This window comes from Cuculus canorus, chromosome 2 (assembly GCF_017976375.1).
Source record: "Cuculus canorus isolate bCucCan1 chromosome 2, bCucCan1.pri, whole genome shotgun sequence".
Taxonomy (NCBI): Eukaryota; Metazoa; Chordata; class Aves; order Cuculiformes; family Cuculidae; genus Cuculus; species Cuculus canorus.
The window spans coordinates 94,571,203-94,586,578 of record NC_071402.1 but is presented as its reverse complement, the minus strand read 5'-3'; the positions used below and the strand labels follow the sequence as shown (position 1 = coordinate 94,586,578).

The 15,376-nt window shown below is 41.1% G+C and overlaps 1 protein-coding gene across 1 annotated transcript; it reads left to right on the top strand.

The window, feature by feature from the left end:
- Nucleotides 1-228: 228 nt before the first annotated feature.
- On the top strand, nucleotides 229-15,131 carry MYLIP (myosin regulatory light chain interacting protein). Its single transcript, XM_009564155.2, has 7 exons — nucleotides 229-441; nucleotides 1,604-1,794; nucleotides 9,636-9,821; nucleotides 10,585-10,782; nucleotides 11,103-11,267; nucleotides 12,999-13,419; nucleotides 13,781-15,131. The coding sequence occupies exons 1-7, from the start codon at nucleotides 355-357 to the stop codon at nucleotides 13,868-13,870; spliced, it is 1,338 nt and encodes a 445-aa protein (XP_009562450.1). The 5' UTR covers nucleotides 229-354; the 3' UTR covers nucleotides 13,871-15,131.
- Nucleotides 15,132-15,376: the final 245 nt, after the last annotated feature.

Below are 15,376 nucleotides of genomic sequence, written 5' to 3'. Positions count from 1 at the left end.
ACGTGGGAGAGGCGCGGCGCGCGCCCCGCAGGGGGCGCCAGAGAGCGACGGCAACAAACGCCACCCCCCCCCCCGACCTCCCCCTGGTCCTCCCTCCGAAGGGCGCTGATTGGTTGCGGCTGGGGCCGGCGGAGCCTCGCGATTGGTCCGCAGGCGCCACTGGGCGGGGGGAGGGGGAGCGGAGGGTATATAAGCGGGGAGCGGCGGCAGCGACGGCGTGCAGGCAGTGGTGGGGGAGAGCAGTGGCTGCGCGTGGGTGGCGCGCGCGGGGCTGAGCCTAACGCCACAGCCGCCGCCACCACCAGCGCTCCGAAGGTTCCACGGTAACAGCGGCGCTGCCTGTGTTCCCCAGCCATGCTGTGCTATGTGACCAGGCCGGATGCCGTGGTGATGGAGGTGGAGGTAGAGGCGAAAGCTAACGGCGAGGACTGCCTCAACCAGGTGAGGGGAGAGGGAGACGCTGCGGGGTGGGGAGGGGGAGGGGGTAACGGTGACCGTTGATGCCTGACAGGAGCGCGCGGGCGCGCGCACGCCCCCTCCCTTCTCTCTGAGGCGGAGGGGGGAGGAGGTGTGCGATGAGGCAGCGGTGGCCGTTGGTGCTGACAGACCCTCGCGCGCGCGCTGTCCCCTCCCTCCCCCCTCCCCGAGCCACCGCGCTCTTGGGGAAAGGTGGAAGGGGGTGAGGAGCGCGCGCGCGCCCCCCTCCCATCTCGCCGCGCGCGCCCCGGGAAGGTGGAGGGGGCGCCGCAGTTCCCCCCCCCCCCCCCCAATTCCCTCCTTTCATTTCTTCCTCCTCTCTCCCTTTCGTCCTCTCATTTCTCCCCCTATCCGGTGCTGGATGTAGAGGTTGCTGCGTCCCCGCCTCAGGGCTCTCCGGCCCTTCTGTTTCCCGGCGCTCGCGTGTGAAGGGCAGGCCTCTCGGCCTCGTTGCAGCAGCGTTTTACTCCCACTGGGGTAGGGGGGGCACGGGTGGGGTGCGGGGGCCGCCGAGGAGGGGCTCCCCGGGGCCTGCTGGGGCCCTGGTGGCTGGAACTGCCGTCCAGGTGTTTTCGCCCTTCCGCCGCCACCGCCTCGATGTGGCTGCGGCGGCCGTGAGGATGCTGGAGAGAAGTCAAACGCAGCAGTCCGGTCTGGTGGTGGCATCTAAATATAAAACTTGTGGGTTGTTCTTTTCTTTCCTTCCCTTTGGTTAGAAAGTGCTGTTGGCAGTGATGTCGAATAACAGATACTCTCCTCCTTTGGAAATCCACTGACCCTCTTAAACTGCTGTCCTGCGGCAAAAAGGGGGCATGGAATTTGACCAAGGCAGTGCATGTGTTGTTTTCGGCTGGTGGAGAAATTCCCAGTTTGGTCCTAGTATTTGTCTACATGCTGTTTTGTATGTAACCTAACACTGAAGTAAGTAATTAACCTTTTGTGTAAAAAGGTGTGAGCAGGGACAGGAGTTTGACTCCATGATCCTTGTGGATCCCTTCCAACTCAGGACATTCTATGAATCTATTATTTTTTTGTGTTTTAAGTGAGCAGTCTGAAACAGTATAATTCAGGTGGTATTTTTCATTGTTATGTTGTAGCTGTGTCACAAAGAACCTCTTTCTTCCAGGTTTGCAGAAGGCTGGGAATTATAGAAGTTGATTATTTTGGGCTGCAGTTCACTGGGAGCAAAGGAGAGAATCTGTGGCTGAATTTGAGGAACAGGATCTCCCAGCAGATGGATGGTTTGCCCCCTTATCGATTGAAATTAAGAGTCAAGTTTTTTGTAGAGCCACATCTTATCTTACAAGAACAGACAAGGTAAGGTAAAGATGGTTATAAGTAGACTTAACTTATTTTGTTTTCAATTTTTATAACTATGAGAGTGGTTATACTCTGCTTTTATTCCTTTCATCTTCTAGTAGTCTTGCTTGACTTTTCTGTGTAGTTTTAAAACTTCAGTGTTATTTAAATGTATTATTCCTTTTTTTGGAAGAAAAAAAAGTAAATAAACTGGCAATTCTGTAAGTCTTGTAGCTGCCAGTGTGTAATGAGCATAGGTAATTCATGAGCCCTTAGTGCCTGGAAGTGGAAGAAAGTAAGCTACCAGTATGAAATTGTTTATATGGTATTTGCATGTCCGATAGTAACCCCTGTTCAGCAGTGTTACTCTAGGTCATTCTAAACCACTGGTACAGAAAGGCAGGAAACAATTCCTCTCACGGAGCAAAAAAACTTGCTGAATTCCTTTTTGTTTGGTATTATATTACACTAACTTTCAAATAGTTACAGGCCCTTTGAGGCTACAAAAGAAACAGCTGTGCTGCTGCTTCTAAGGGCAGTCCTCTTAACTAAATTGTTATACTGTTAGGCAGTCGCAAGAGTTCTCTAAGAGTAGCGAACAGTTGCTTTAACTCAATTGCAATTCATGTGGTAATCTTTAAAGCAAGCTGCGCATGTATATATTTAAGGCTGACCTTTCAACTGTTTTTTCCTATTAGTTTTAGATAGTTCAGTTAATATATATGGGGCAAATTTAAATTGAGTGTCTACATGGTAACACCAAAATAACTCTTCTTAACTTGGTACTTGTAGAATTCAGCCCCTGGATACAACGTGGTTGTTCCACACAGAGTATTTGTTTAAAGAATTTGGTCAGAGGCTGGCAGTGTGGTTTAGTGTTTATTTCATAAGAAGGTGGTTCTGAGTCAGGAGCATGCTTGTACAGTTTTATTTTTTCCAACTAATGTGCAGCAGAGGGGCTTTGGGGGAGCAGTTGTTTCAGTTCGTCAATCTGAAGTTTTCAGAATTCTATGGAGCTAGACCATAGTTGTCCTATAGAATGGCTTTAGCTAGGCAAAAATTTCCAGTTTCAATGTACTTTGTTTTGGAAAAATAAATCATATCTATGGCATATCTTTGAGCTTTTTCTGAGTATTTTCCTTGTAGAAATTTGTCCTCTTATTTAAATATTATCAATGACAATAAAGATAAAACCAAGGATTTTTATGTAGAACAAAAGGAGCAACACAGTTGTATGCCCGATGAGACAGATTACCCTGAATGTGTTGGATGTCTCCACACTGACCAAATCAGTGTGAATCTGAGGAAATCTGAAGGTGGTATGGCTGGTGCTTTCCTGCTATCCTTAATGAATGTTTGTTCAGCTTCCCAAGGGTTTTGCAGACACCTGTGTTCCTGCCTCCAGCACTGTCAGTGCAAGATTTGGCAGGCTGTGCAAGTTAATAGGGAGCTTGAACTGGTGAAACATACCCCAAGGGCCTAAAAGACAGGTTAGGTAGCTCCTATAGTACATCAAAAGTAGCAAGCACTTCACTGTAAAGAAGACTTCAAAAGGCTGTAGGTGGCACAAGCTTTCTTTTGTGCATACCCCAAAAATACTAGTTTTAGAACAATTTTAAGCAACTTTAAAATTAATTGAGCCTCATCAGCAGAGTCTTATTAAAATCCTGCTCTGGAAATAATTATTTTGGAGGGCAACAGGCATTGAAACTAGTATTTAATGTCACTCTCTTGTTACCATGAATAGTTGTGAGGCTCTAGCTAAGCTGTTCAGTCTACATCCTGAGTATTTTTACTGTTGTTCTTGCTAAAAAACAAGTTGTAAAATGGTTTGCAATAGCTGACTCTTGAGTTGTGTATGCCCAGCACTCTACGTGTAGCAGGCACAGAATTCCGTAGTGCCTGTGATTAATGTATATTTATTTCTATAGTGTTGACACTGAGTTTCAGTAGATTTACTTTTTTCGTACTCGGGTTTGCCTGAGGATTTACATATATGCATAACACTGCATTCATGTTTAATTTGTGTGTAAGCATGTGTGGTATCAAAGAAAAGACAAGCTTGTTATGCCTGTCACTGACCTTTACATCAGTAGGTCTATTGTAGAACAGAACTGCAAGGATTAGCTGCGCATTTACTGCTGACACCTTGTTCCTCACCTTCATGTGCAAAGTCAGTGTGCAGGTCAGCAAAGAAATAGTGGTTTCCTTTAGCAGTTACATTCACAACTGATGTATAGGGTGTGCCTGGCAGAGTTGTTGGCTTCTGGTCCCTTGTGTGAAGAACGCTGAGGAAGACTCCTAATCCTTCACTTGTTGCCTCTGATGCTGGTTTAACATATAAATTAGATGCATGTTGAGACTGCTTCTGAAATCTGGGAAGCTGCAAGTAATTCTAAATTTTGTTGATATGCTTCATCACGATGATAATAGCAAATATTGTGACTGAGTTGTTACCAGTTTTTTTCTGTATACTTGGGAAGCTTTGTCAGCTCTAGTTGTACTACTTTGTTAGAGAACCTTGTCTTGCACTTTAAAACTCAGGTGTATGATTGTTTGGAACAATTTAATGTTCAGGTTTCTACATGCTGTGTGAAAACCTGATCTGGCAACTGAACATCAACCTCTGCTTCTGTTACCTTTAATCAGCATGCAGTCCAGTGGAAGATCGCAGCCTCATGCATTTTAATCTTCTAATGCGAAGGAACCTTCTGGATACTGAGTGCTAAGGTGTAGGGCAGGTTATTATTGTACCTTTGGCCACTTGTGGCAGCAAACCACCTTCACTGAGCACTTTCAGTGGGAGAATTGCATGGAAAAAAACTTATTACACTTGTTCCTTTTTACAGGGTTAAAAGGAGTACATTTCTTTAGTTCTTTGGATCTCAAGTTCTAATTTTATTTGCTAAGTACTGAATTTCACCACAGGATTTTGTAGCTTAGAATTGTTTTCAGTGCTTCAGTGCAAGAATGCTATTCAAATTTAATCTGCTGCTGTCAACTAGAGTTTTACAAACAAATCTGAAATGTGAACATCGTGCTCGCTTAGAGGAATTTGAATAACTATACATTTTTTTGAATGGGAAGACACATTGGCTTGAAAAGGACTGCTATCTTTTTGCTTAAAGATACATGTGATGGTCCAGCTCTGATCATAAGCTCTGGCTGTCACGTTCGTTTTCAATCTCTTTCCTGATGGGTAATGCAACAGTTAGTAAAATGAAGTGGGTTTGCCAGAATGATTTATGGGTGGGTGTTGTATCGAATTACATGAAGCACTGAATCCCAGCTTGGAGCTGGGACCGAGAGGCATGGTTATCCCTCACTACGCGGAGTCCTCCGGAGCCTTTGGGTGAGCAGCGGGGCTGGCAGTGGTGCCGGCAGAGCGGGAGGTGCCGTGCGGCTGCTGCGGGCGCTGTGCGGGCGGCGGTGTCGGGGCGCGGCGCGGCTCGGGCGCCTGCCCGCGGACTGCGGCCAGGCTGCGCGCCTCCCGCGGGGGAGCGGCGCGCCCCGACTCCGGGTCACTGACTGCGAGTAACCTCGGCCGGCCCGGCGAATCGGCGGCTGCGGCGCCGCGGCCCAGCCCAGCGGCCCGAGGAGCTCGGCTCCGGATTGGCCTGCACCGCTGTCTCGGGGCAGAAAGTTCTGCTCTGGCGAAAAGCTGTCTGTGAAACGTGTGGCAGAGGAGTCTTGAGGCTTGCATCCACCTTAAGAATGAGTGTTTGCCGAGCAGCTAAGAGCCGAACGGTTCTCCATGAAAACAATGCTTTTAAGTCTGGCAGGGTAAAGTCAACATTGCAGTGATGACACAGAAGTAGAAATATTTTTGAAGTGAATAATTTTTTAAGCAATTTAGCGTCTACCCAGATGTACTTCAAAATGGGTGAAGTTATTTCTTGTGTAATATGGCTGAATAAAATATATGTAAGCTATGGCAATTTAAAGTAGCATGTGAGATTCTAACAAGCCATACAATCTCATGAAGCATTGGAGAGAGTTGTATTCAGCCAGCCATGATAGAGGTAACTATTGTTTTGGGAACTGTTGAAAGTTGTCTGATGTTGGTCAGTATTTAAATTACATTTATGAAGTACATTGGTTCTGCAGTGTTATCCAGTTCTGTTGATGAATTAGTTAAATTAAGAACTTGCTTATAAAATATTTTATGCAGTTAGATACATGCAGTAGGTCAAAAATAAAAAAAACCCATATCCTATAGCGTTGGCTTAGCTACTGCAGCAGTGTCATGGTATTTGCTACGATGCAATAAAAGTCTGCTGTAAGAGACACCAGGGTGAATTTGATGGATCTGTTTGTCTAAATCGGAGTTGGATTGCAGTTGTTAACCTTTTACCCACTCTGAGAACAAATAAGAACAAAGATAGAGGAACGTAATAGTGACTGTGATGGCTTTTGCATATGGAGTCGTCTCAGATCTGCTTATATCTGATTTTAAGAAGAGAATATAGATATCTGAATATATTTTTAGGGAAAACAATTATGCCTCTTGATTTCTTTAGAAACTAGTGTTGTGAATTTGCTTCACAGTAGGAAAGAGCCTTATCCTGTGGTAAGGAGTGTCATACCCCAAAGAGAACAGACACTTCCTTGGGATGTATGTGGAGATTCTCATCGGTAACTGGCAAGAGAATGGGTTCTCTTAGCTATATTTTTAGTTTAGAAATCATTAGTCATATACAGATACTCTTATTGGTAAATGATTAAGATTTATCAGTTTTTCCACTAGCAGCTAAGTTTAGAGCTTAACTTTTAATATAGTCTTTAGTTTTCTATGTGCTCCATTTTCCTTTCCTTGATTATATTAGTAGAAACAATTTTCAGTGCAGAACTGTGAATCCTGATGCACAGAACTGTCCTGAGTTAAGAGAAAATCTTGCATTATGTATAGTCTATGCTTTTTGTATCGCTTATTTGGTGAAGCTGTTACTGCCAATTCAGTTGGATGAACACTAAGTAGGTGATTTGCCTTGTGTAGCGATTTCATTGTAGTGAAATACTGATATCCATTTCTCGTAGTGGTGTTCAGTATAGTCAGGCTGTGTAAATCACTTTAGAGGGAGGCAAAAAGCAATTGATGTGATATCTGGGTTTGTGATTCTGGGTTGGTAGCAGTAGGAATTTATAAAATGGGCCATCTGAAATCTTGTAGCCTCCCCTTTCTGCAGCGTTTGTATCAAATTATTTGCAACTAAAATATATTGATCACACTGTACGTTTGATTCTGCACATAGAACTTATGAAAAGCACAGGAGCAAAAACAAGGATACAAAATCAATATAAAATCAGCAGTGTAACTAGTGCCTGAAGAAAGCATGTGATCTTCTAAATAAAAAAATGCTTTTTCTTCCTTTGTAAAGGAAGAAATTCTGCCTGGGCAGTGACTAATGAAGTATTGCTTTGGCAAACTTGATGCTTTGTACTCTAATTAGTATTTTTATATACTGTTTTGTACTACAAACTGGAAGGAAATGTTCTGTAATTGAATATACATCAAAATCAATATCTAGATAGCATGAAGCTGGGGGGGCACTCACTAGTGACGTTTGTAGTATATGGGTACTGGTAGTGCCATCTCTTGTACTAATGCCGTTGTATGTAGAACTGTGCAAGTGCAATGGCAAGTTCTGTTTGTTCTTAAAGCTGTCACTAGTTGTTCAATGTCCCAGCGTGTCTGGTGGCTGTTAAGCTGACTAGGAGCCACAGCAATTGATTGGTAAAGTTCAGGGTTCTGTGGACCCAACAGTAAATTTGCTGTTTGAACTTTGGTTCAGGGCAGCTGCTGTAGCAGATCAGTATGTTGTTGAAAACCTGATTTCACTGATAGGTCCTATGGTAAGTACTTTCTCATGTATTTTAGGTGCAATTTAGACAGTGGGCTTGGACCAGAAACAAGTTTTTAAAAGTGCAGACCAGTGACTGAGATGGAGTGTTAAATATGGATGTTTTCTCTGACTCAACAAAATAGCTTACCATAATGTCAGCCATGACATGAACTGGCATAGCTTTAGTTACTTTGCCATAACTGTCCCTTACACGTGCCATATCTTTGTCCCCTTCAGTAGAAAAATGCAAAGTAGTGTTAGTGTCCAAGATGTTTTCCTTTCTGTGATAAGACCCAGTTGTAGGTAGTTACTGCACAGTAACTGGTGTGATGCTCTTTCATGTTGTACCCTAAACTCATTTGTCTACTTGTGCCATTACTGGCTTTTTAGTAATGGAATCTGACAAGCCATGCCTCTGCTGTAGCTGTTTCTGTAATGCATCTGTATTTGCAGGAGCAATCTTTTGTTTTTCAGCTGTCTTGATGTCAGTAAGGTCTCCCAGCAAGGGCAGAAGACTGACTTTTCCCTGTGTAGCCAGTGCTGTTGTATGCATAAAAAACTGAAGGAGCAAGTATTTAGGTGTGGTAGCTGTAAGCATGTGTTGGCTAATTAGAAGAAAATTGTCAGACATTTCTTTGAAATACTGTATGTGTAATTAGTGTGCTTAGTTATAATGACTGGAAAACCTGTTCTGATATTAACAGAGGATCAGAAGTGCACAAAAAGCCATTTTTTTTGAAATGTTGATTAGTAGTAGGGAAATGCCTACTATTTTACTGTATCTTGGACATACTGTTTTAGTAATTCATAAAATCTGTCTGGATTTACAGACCGAGCTCCAAAACGAGGGTGTACAACCAGTGGATTTTGAAAGCCACAGATACGCCTTTCTGTAGCCTAAGCCAAGAGAGTCATGAATTGGCAAAGTAGGAGAAAGGAATTGGAGTAGAGGTTTGGGACTTGCTCAAAAAAAAAAAAAACTAAACAAGGAATAACTTTTATTAACAGTGGAGACAACTGTACTGTCTGAAGTTCAGATCTTCTTGCCACCAAAACTTGTATCCTGCATAGAGTGAGGATGTTAGCTTCCACCAGACACCACTAGAACTGCTGAAGTGTAGATTGATGTCTAGACATCAATGAGGCAATTAAGCACTTGTCACAGCTGCAGTGAAGCTCTAGGATTTCTCAGACAGCTCAAAAAAGGTGTTGGAGCTGTGACTTGTTGCAGTAAATGGATTGTAGGGACAATTTAATTTTTTTTTCCTGATGGCAAAAGTTCTGAAAGTGCGGTATCTTTAGGGCTAGTATTTTCTTAGCTGCAGCGTTTACCTTAGTAGAGCTAAGAATGAATACAAATTCTGCAATTCAAGTATTTGCTTGTTTCTGAAAAAGTAGCCTTATTTGCTCTGTTGTTCAATGTAATTGTAGAGTGCCACAACAGGATATACATATCCAAAATTGCTGTTGGAAGGAAAGCTAATTGCTTACTAGTTTCTTCAACTTCAGTGATAAGTGATTCAATAGAGCATTTTAAGACAAGTAGATTACATGTAATTTTAGAAAAGTAAAATAAATGTCCCATTACTGTGGAAGCTAAGACAGATCCCTGTGGGCATGAGGCTTCCTTTATTGAAAAAATTTTTTCAGTGATACACTACAGTGTAAGTACTTTTACATCTGCTTCCCATAAATGAGTCTTAAGAACAAATGGTAAAAAATTTATATTGCCTTCCATGAGGGGAGATAAGGTAGAATTTATAGAAGTTAAGGTAGACTGTAAGGAAAGTTGGCAGGCTGCTGTTGGAAGAAATTTTAATCTGTCTAGTTAAATAACAAGATGGAGGTCCTCTTCTTTCCCGTTTGCCAAACCACCTCTACTTGTTTCATTCATTCAAATTCTTGATTACTAAACTAATGGTTACTAAACATATCTGAGATGTTATTTGATATGTATCTTGATTACAAACATCTTTTAACGTCTTGTGTAAGCAAACATTTCTGGTTACATTGCAGGCATATGTTTTTTTTGCATATAAAAGAAGATCTTCTTGCTGGTAATCTTCAGTGTTCTTCAGAGCATGCAATTGAACTTAGTGCATTGTTGGCACAGATGAAGTTTGGAGATTATAACCAGAACACTGCCAAGTACAGCTATGAAGAGCTATGTGCAAAAGAACTCTCCACCACCATTTTGGAGAGGTAAAAAAAAGCATGATGGTATAACCTCCTTTTCGGAGACCAAAAGCATAAGAGTGTTATGCTCTTACTTGCTGATGCTATAGTATATCTTGTGATATAAAAAAATTAATAATTTGTATAACTTTGGAGATGAAAATACAACCTGAATATTTAACTAATGTTCTGGTTTCAGTTCCTTTTTAAGGTCTATTATGAGGTTGCTGGGGGGAGGTGGTGAAAAGCAAAAGCTGTTGAGCTCCAGTTGTTGGGGAAATGTAGGTATCTAAATGCTTGGAGCAGGGTAACCAAATTGCAGGTTCCTTTAATCTGCCCTTGTGAAAAGTAACAAGAATTTATCTGGCACAGTACCCTTACACTGAGAAGTAAATGGGATTCCTGGAACCCCGCCACAGCTCAACTCCTGAATATCAAGAAAATTTCAGTGTCATGCATTCCTGTAGATTTTTTTTGTAGTTAGGAACTCCAGTGGTTTTTCAGGTAAATATGTGGAAGGGGTGGTGGTGTTAGTTGGAAAGTCTTAATTACGTGTAGCTTTTTAATTTCTAAGCAAATGTACAGTACTGTCTCAAATGTTCTCAGGATGTTTTGGTAATTCTCAGTTCTTTTCAGACAATGATTACTGGAAGTCTATAGCTTGACAAAGCAGGTCAGGAGCATTTAATTGTCTAAGTAGGTCATCTAAAAACCCATGTTAAAACAAGCTGCTGACAGTAATGGCACGTATTTGAGTTAACTTGTCTATCTTTAATCTTTTTACTTACAGCATTATTGCAAAGCACAAGGAGCTAGAAGGTCTCAGTCAAGCTTCTGCTGAATACCAGGTTCTACAGATTGTAACAATGCTGGAGAACTATGGGGTAGAATGGCATTCAGTGAGAGACAGTGAAGGGCAAAAACTCCTTATTGGTGTTGGACCTGAAGGCATATCCATCTGTAAAGATGACTTCAGTCCTATCAACAGGTATGTGTTGTAGAACTGCTTTCATCTTCTAGTTCTCAGAAGTACTGAGCATGCTCCTAGTTTTTACATAGATTTACAGAACTGCTCTGTGAATTACTGAAAGGAACTATTGAAACATAGGGTCTGAGGACACTGCCTGCTTGTAATCAAGACAACAGACCTTAATACTCTTGATTTCTATATGCATTTTTGAGGCAGCATCTTCAATCCAACACAACATCAGTTGGAAATCATTGCAACTTCTGATAAGTGCACTGCTGTTGTTTGTAGAAAAATGCCCTTATTAAAAGCTAAATAACCTTTTTTATATTCATTTATAGAATTGCTTATCCTGTTGTTCAAATGGCTACTCAGTCTGGGAAGAATGTGTATCTGACTGTTACCAAGGAGTCTGGTAATAGTGTTGTTCTCTTGTTTAAGATGATCAGCACAAGGGCAGCAAGTGGACTCTATAGAGCAATTACGGAGACACATGCATTTTACAGGTCAGTATTGCCACCAGAGTCAAGTGCTGCTGCTCTTCTCCATAGTGTTTAAATTAAGTGCTTAAGCAACCAGTGGTCTGACTGCACTTCAGAAATTCTCTGCAAAATTTCATTGTCTTTGCAGCCTCTACTCTCCTTTTAAGTCCAGAAGCTGAACAGGTTTTTGCTGCTTTTCATTTTGTGGGGTGGGAGTACAAGACAAGTAAGCAAAACTTCTCAATCTACTGCTATGAATAACAGCATTTCAGAATATAAACGTACTGTGTTCTTTGATACTTCATAAACAATACATATACATGTATTGCCCCTGTGTGAGGGAGGATGAGAGAGCAAAGAAGGAAGACTCTTTCAGAATATGTAGGGGTAGTTCATACGCACATGCACTCTTTTTTTTTTTTTCCTTTGACTCTTCCAGTTGCTAGAAGTTATCTGTATGTCACTTGATACCATGTTTACATACAACTTCTCTGTCCTTGCTCACATGCCCAGGACTTTTTCATGCCAGCATCTCTCCATTGTCTTTATCCCATTATCCTTTAAGGAAGGGGTGCTATAATCATTTGTTGATAGCTGGTTTTTTTAAACCCTATTTCATTACTATGATGAAGTCCAACACTGATCAACAGAACTGTCAGAGACATTTAATGGCAATGTCTCTAAATTAGCTACCACGTATCAGTTTTGATTACTTTCTAAGAGAAGAATTTGACGTAAGGCAGAGAAAATTACATATACTAGGCAAAGACCTGTCCAGCTTCTCAAATTTGATAACTTTACTAGTTACAGCAATTCACATCAGGTGATTGCCTTTCTAACCCCTACTTATTTTGTGAGCCTAATGATAAGCATGTCTTGTTCTGCTCTGTAATTATATGCCCTTGCATTGCTGGTTTGCACTCTTCATACTTTTTTCCAGGCAATTAAAGGATTACTTAACTCAGTCCTAACTTCTTCATCTTTGTTTCTGCTTGTAACTACCCTCTGCAGCTTTTTAATTAAAGCAGAATTTTAGCTAGGCGATAGCATTTGGCCGTGTGCTTTGATCTTGGACCTCAGGCCTAGTGAGGCTGTAGTTCTCGTGTTTTGTACATTGTCTAGAGAAGTGATATGCCTAAAATAGGCTTCTGGAGATTTAACTATCACTTAAATATGTGACAACCATGGTTAGAGTAGCTGAACTACTTGGTGGCAAATAAAAATGGCTTAATTCAATTCTCTGTGCTGCATTCACACTGGTTTCTTTCACATGATACAATATTAAACAAAGTATTGAGTAGAAATTTGGTTAAAGATGTTACTTGACTCCATGCTAAAAAATTTGCGAGCCTGTCTAAAGAGGTGACCTGTCCAAAGACTATTAATTGGAATTCTTTAATGCGAAGTCTGGAAATTGCCATGTAAAGAGGGGTTGCCAAGTTGCAAGGGGTTGCATGTGAATTAAGCAAGTGTTGGCTGCTTATATTAGCATAATGCCTTAAGTCTCTTGCATAGACTGACTCTGTTTTACCAAACACTTCACATTTCTGAAGATGTAAAGTAACTGTCACTTTTCCATTTTATACTTTTCAAAGTACAGTTGTCATGCAAACAACATTCAAAAGCTTAAATATTATCTCAGAATGTTCTATTTGCTTAAATGTCAGTGCTGTTACTTCAGCTTCAGTAACAACCTTCAGAATAGGTTTATTGGTACTAACTAACCACATTTGTATTTGTCTTATTGTTTTATAGGTGTGACACCGTGACCAGTGCTGTCATGATGCAATATAGTCGAGACTTAAAGGGCCACCTAGCATCTCTATTCTTGAATGAAAATATTAATCTTGGTAAAAAGTACGTCTTTGACATTAAAAGAACATCAAAAGAAGTTTATGATCACGCGAGGCGAGCTCTTTATAATGCTGGCATTGTAGATCTTGTTTCAAGAAGTGACCAAACCCCACCAAGTTCTCCACTTAAGTCTTCGGAAAGTAGTGTGAACTGTGACAACTGTGAGGGCCTTAGCTGCCAACAAACAAAAGCTCTGCAAGAGAAGTTGCGGAAGCTAAAGGAGTCCATGCTTTGTATGGTGTGTTGTGAAGAAGAAATAAATTCAACCTTTTGTCCCTGTGGCCACACAGTGTGCTGCAAGACTTGTGGTGCCCAGTTACAGGTAATGGCAGTGCCATTAAGGTATACGTTAACCTTAACGTTAAATATGTGGAAGCTTTTGGGTTTCTGTTTACTTAAGTCATGGATTAATCAGTTACGTTGAGACTCTAGTAAAACTTACTTTAAAAATGTTGTTTGTGGTAAACTAATGCCAAAGAACATTATTTTGATGAAGAATAAGCTTTAGCTGTGCTAGCTTGTCTTAAGGGTAAGAATTACCTGCATGTTTCTCATGGTACCCTATTTTAAATACAGAGATTATGTATAAATGCTCTGTTAGTGTGAACATGGAGGGAAGCCTCCAATAACTGTAGTACTTTCAATATGAAGTAACCTAATTTCCTGATGTCTTTCTTTTCCAGTCGTGTCCTGTTTGCAGATCTCGTGTAGAGCATGTCCAGCATGTGTACTTGCCAACCCACACCAGTCTTCTCAACCTGACTGTGATATGATCTACGTATACACTTTAAACCCATCATGTACTTTTTAAACTGCACTAATATGAAATGCATCCATTGATTGTGATGAAGGCAATCACTCTGGCATCTATCCATGAAAATACTGCATTTTTTAACAAACGTTCTTCATTCAGCATGTCCAGAATGGTTTGGGACATCTTTTGAGAGCAGAAGTGTAATCAACTCATGATAACTAAAAGGAGAATGCATAAGTAGCATGGCAGTGTTGCCAGAAAGCTAGGTAACCCTGGAGAAATGTGGTGTACACATACTGATATACCCAGCGAAAGCAATGCAGCCTTTTGTCTTATGGTCTTTTGTGTCTTTTTTTAGTACAGTCATTCCCATTTATTTTAATAGTAAGACTAGCTTTTATGAATATCAGTTTAGTATGGCTCATAGCTTCTGCTTTTAGTAAACTGCTTTAAAGAGGAGCGAACTTTTAAAATAAAATCATTCTTAAACTAAAGTTACAAGGCTTCATCAAGCAGCTGTATTAAATTCAGAACTGTTAAAACAACTGAGAGTAGCTTTGGAAGAGTAGAACAAGTTTGATCTCAGTGGCGAGGGTAGGGCAGGAGAGTCTTTTGGTTGGCAGTGTCCTGTGGAAGCACAGTTATGGGACTTAACAGCCGTCAGTGGGCAAGATGCTCCCACATTTCCCATGTCCAGCTTGGCTGGTGGTCTTGGGAGCTGCAGTCAGCTGCCCTTTTAGTTGGCTTTATTTTTGGAGAGTGATTTTGAACTATTAAACATGCACTGTTGGTTTCAAAAATAAGAGTGTATAATTTTAAACGCTTTCTTCAGTTAACATCTTTATTGGGTAGGTCATTTCCTGCTAAAATGTCTTTAATCTCCACCCTCCTACTTGGGCATTCTGGGCTCTGGTTTCCTAGTGTATTCTCCAGGGTACAGAGGGAACTAGAGACCATGTTTGGGTGCAATACTGGCTTAATCAAAGCTAGAAAAGTACACTGTCACTTTACTGAAATTTTCTGACTATACTTTTCATATTGCCTTAATGTAGCAGTAATGTGTGTTTATGCATTTATTTCTTTGCACAGACATTTTGTCAAAAATATTAAAACTCTACTTTTTTATGACACATTAGCATATAAACCTTACTCTAAAAGGGTATTTATTTTTTCACTTTGTAAAGAAAATTTTGTTTCCTCATGAAGCAAGAGCTTTGCCCTATATCGTAGGCAACTTCTGTCTTTTTATATTCAGATTAATAAAGGACTTCTAAAATCTACTTTATTGTTAAGACTAATTTTGTTCTGAAATTCATCTGAGGCATTGCTGATCTGAAAATACAGTATGAAGTTTTTTCATGTTTAGTCTTGTGTTGTCACCTTTTCAAAGGGAATGAAACTTCCTCAGGTGCATGCATATTTCAAGGGAGGGAAGAAGTTTAACCTGGTATGACCACCTTTGTTCAGGTGGTGGTCTTTAAAACAGCTGACATAATCCAACTGTGAAATAGCTTTCAGAATTAAC

What these genes read in the sequence shown, in the direction of transcription:
- MYLIP (XM_009564155.2), top strand. Translation starts at nt 355, where the DNA reads ATGCTGTGCTATGTGACCAGGCCGGATGCCGTGGTGATGGAGGTGGAG. An exon ending in ATCTTACAAGAACAGACAAG is followed by an intron (nt 1,795 to 9,635) that starts GTAAGGTAAAGA and finishes GTTACATTGCAG; the next exon opens with GCATATGTTTTTTTTGCATA. An exon ending in CTTGTGGTGCCCAGTTACAG is followed by an intron (nt 13,420 to 13,780) that starts GTAATGGCAGTG and finishes TTTCTTTTCCAG; the next exon opens with TCGTGTCCTGTTTGCAGATC.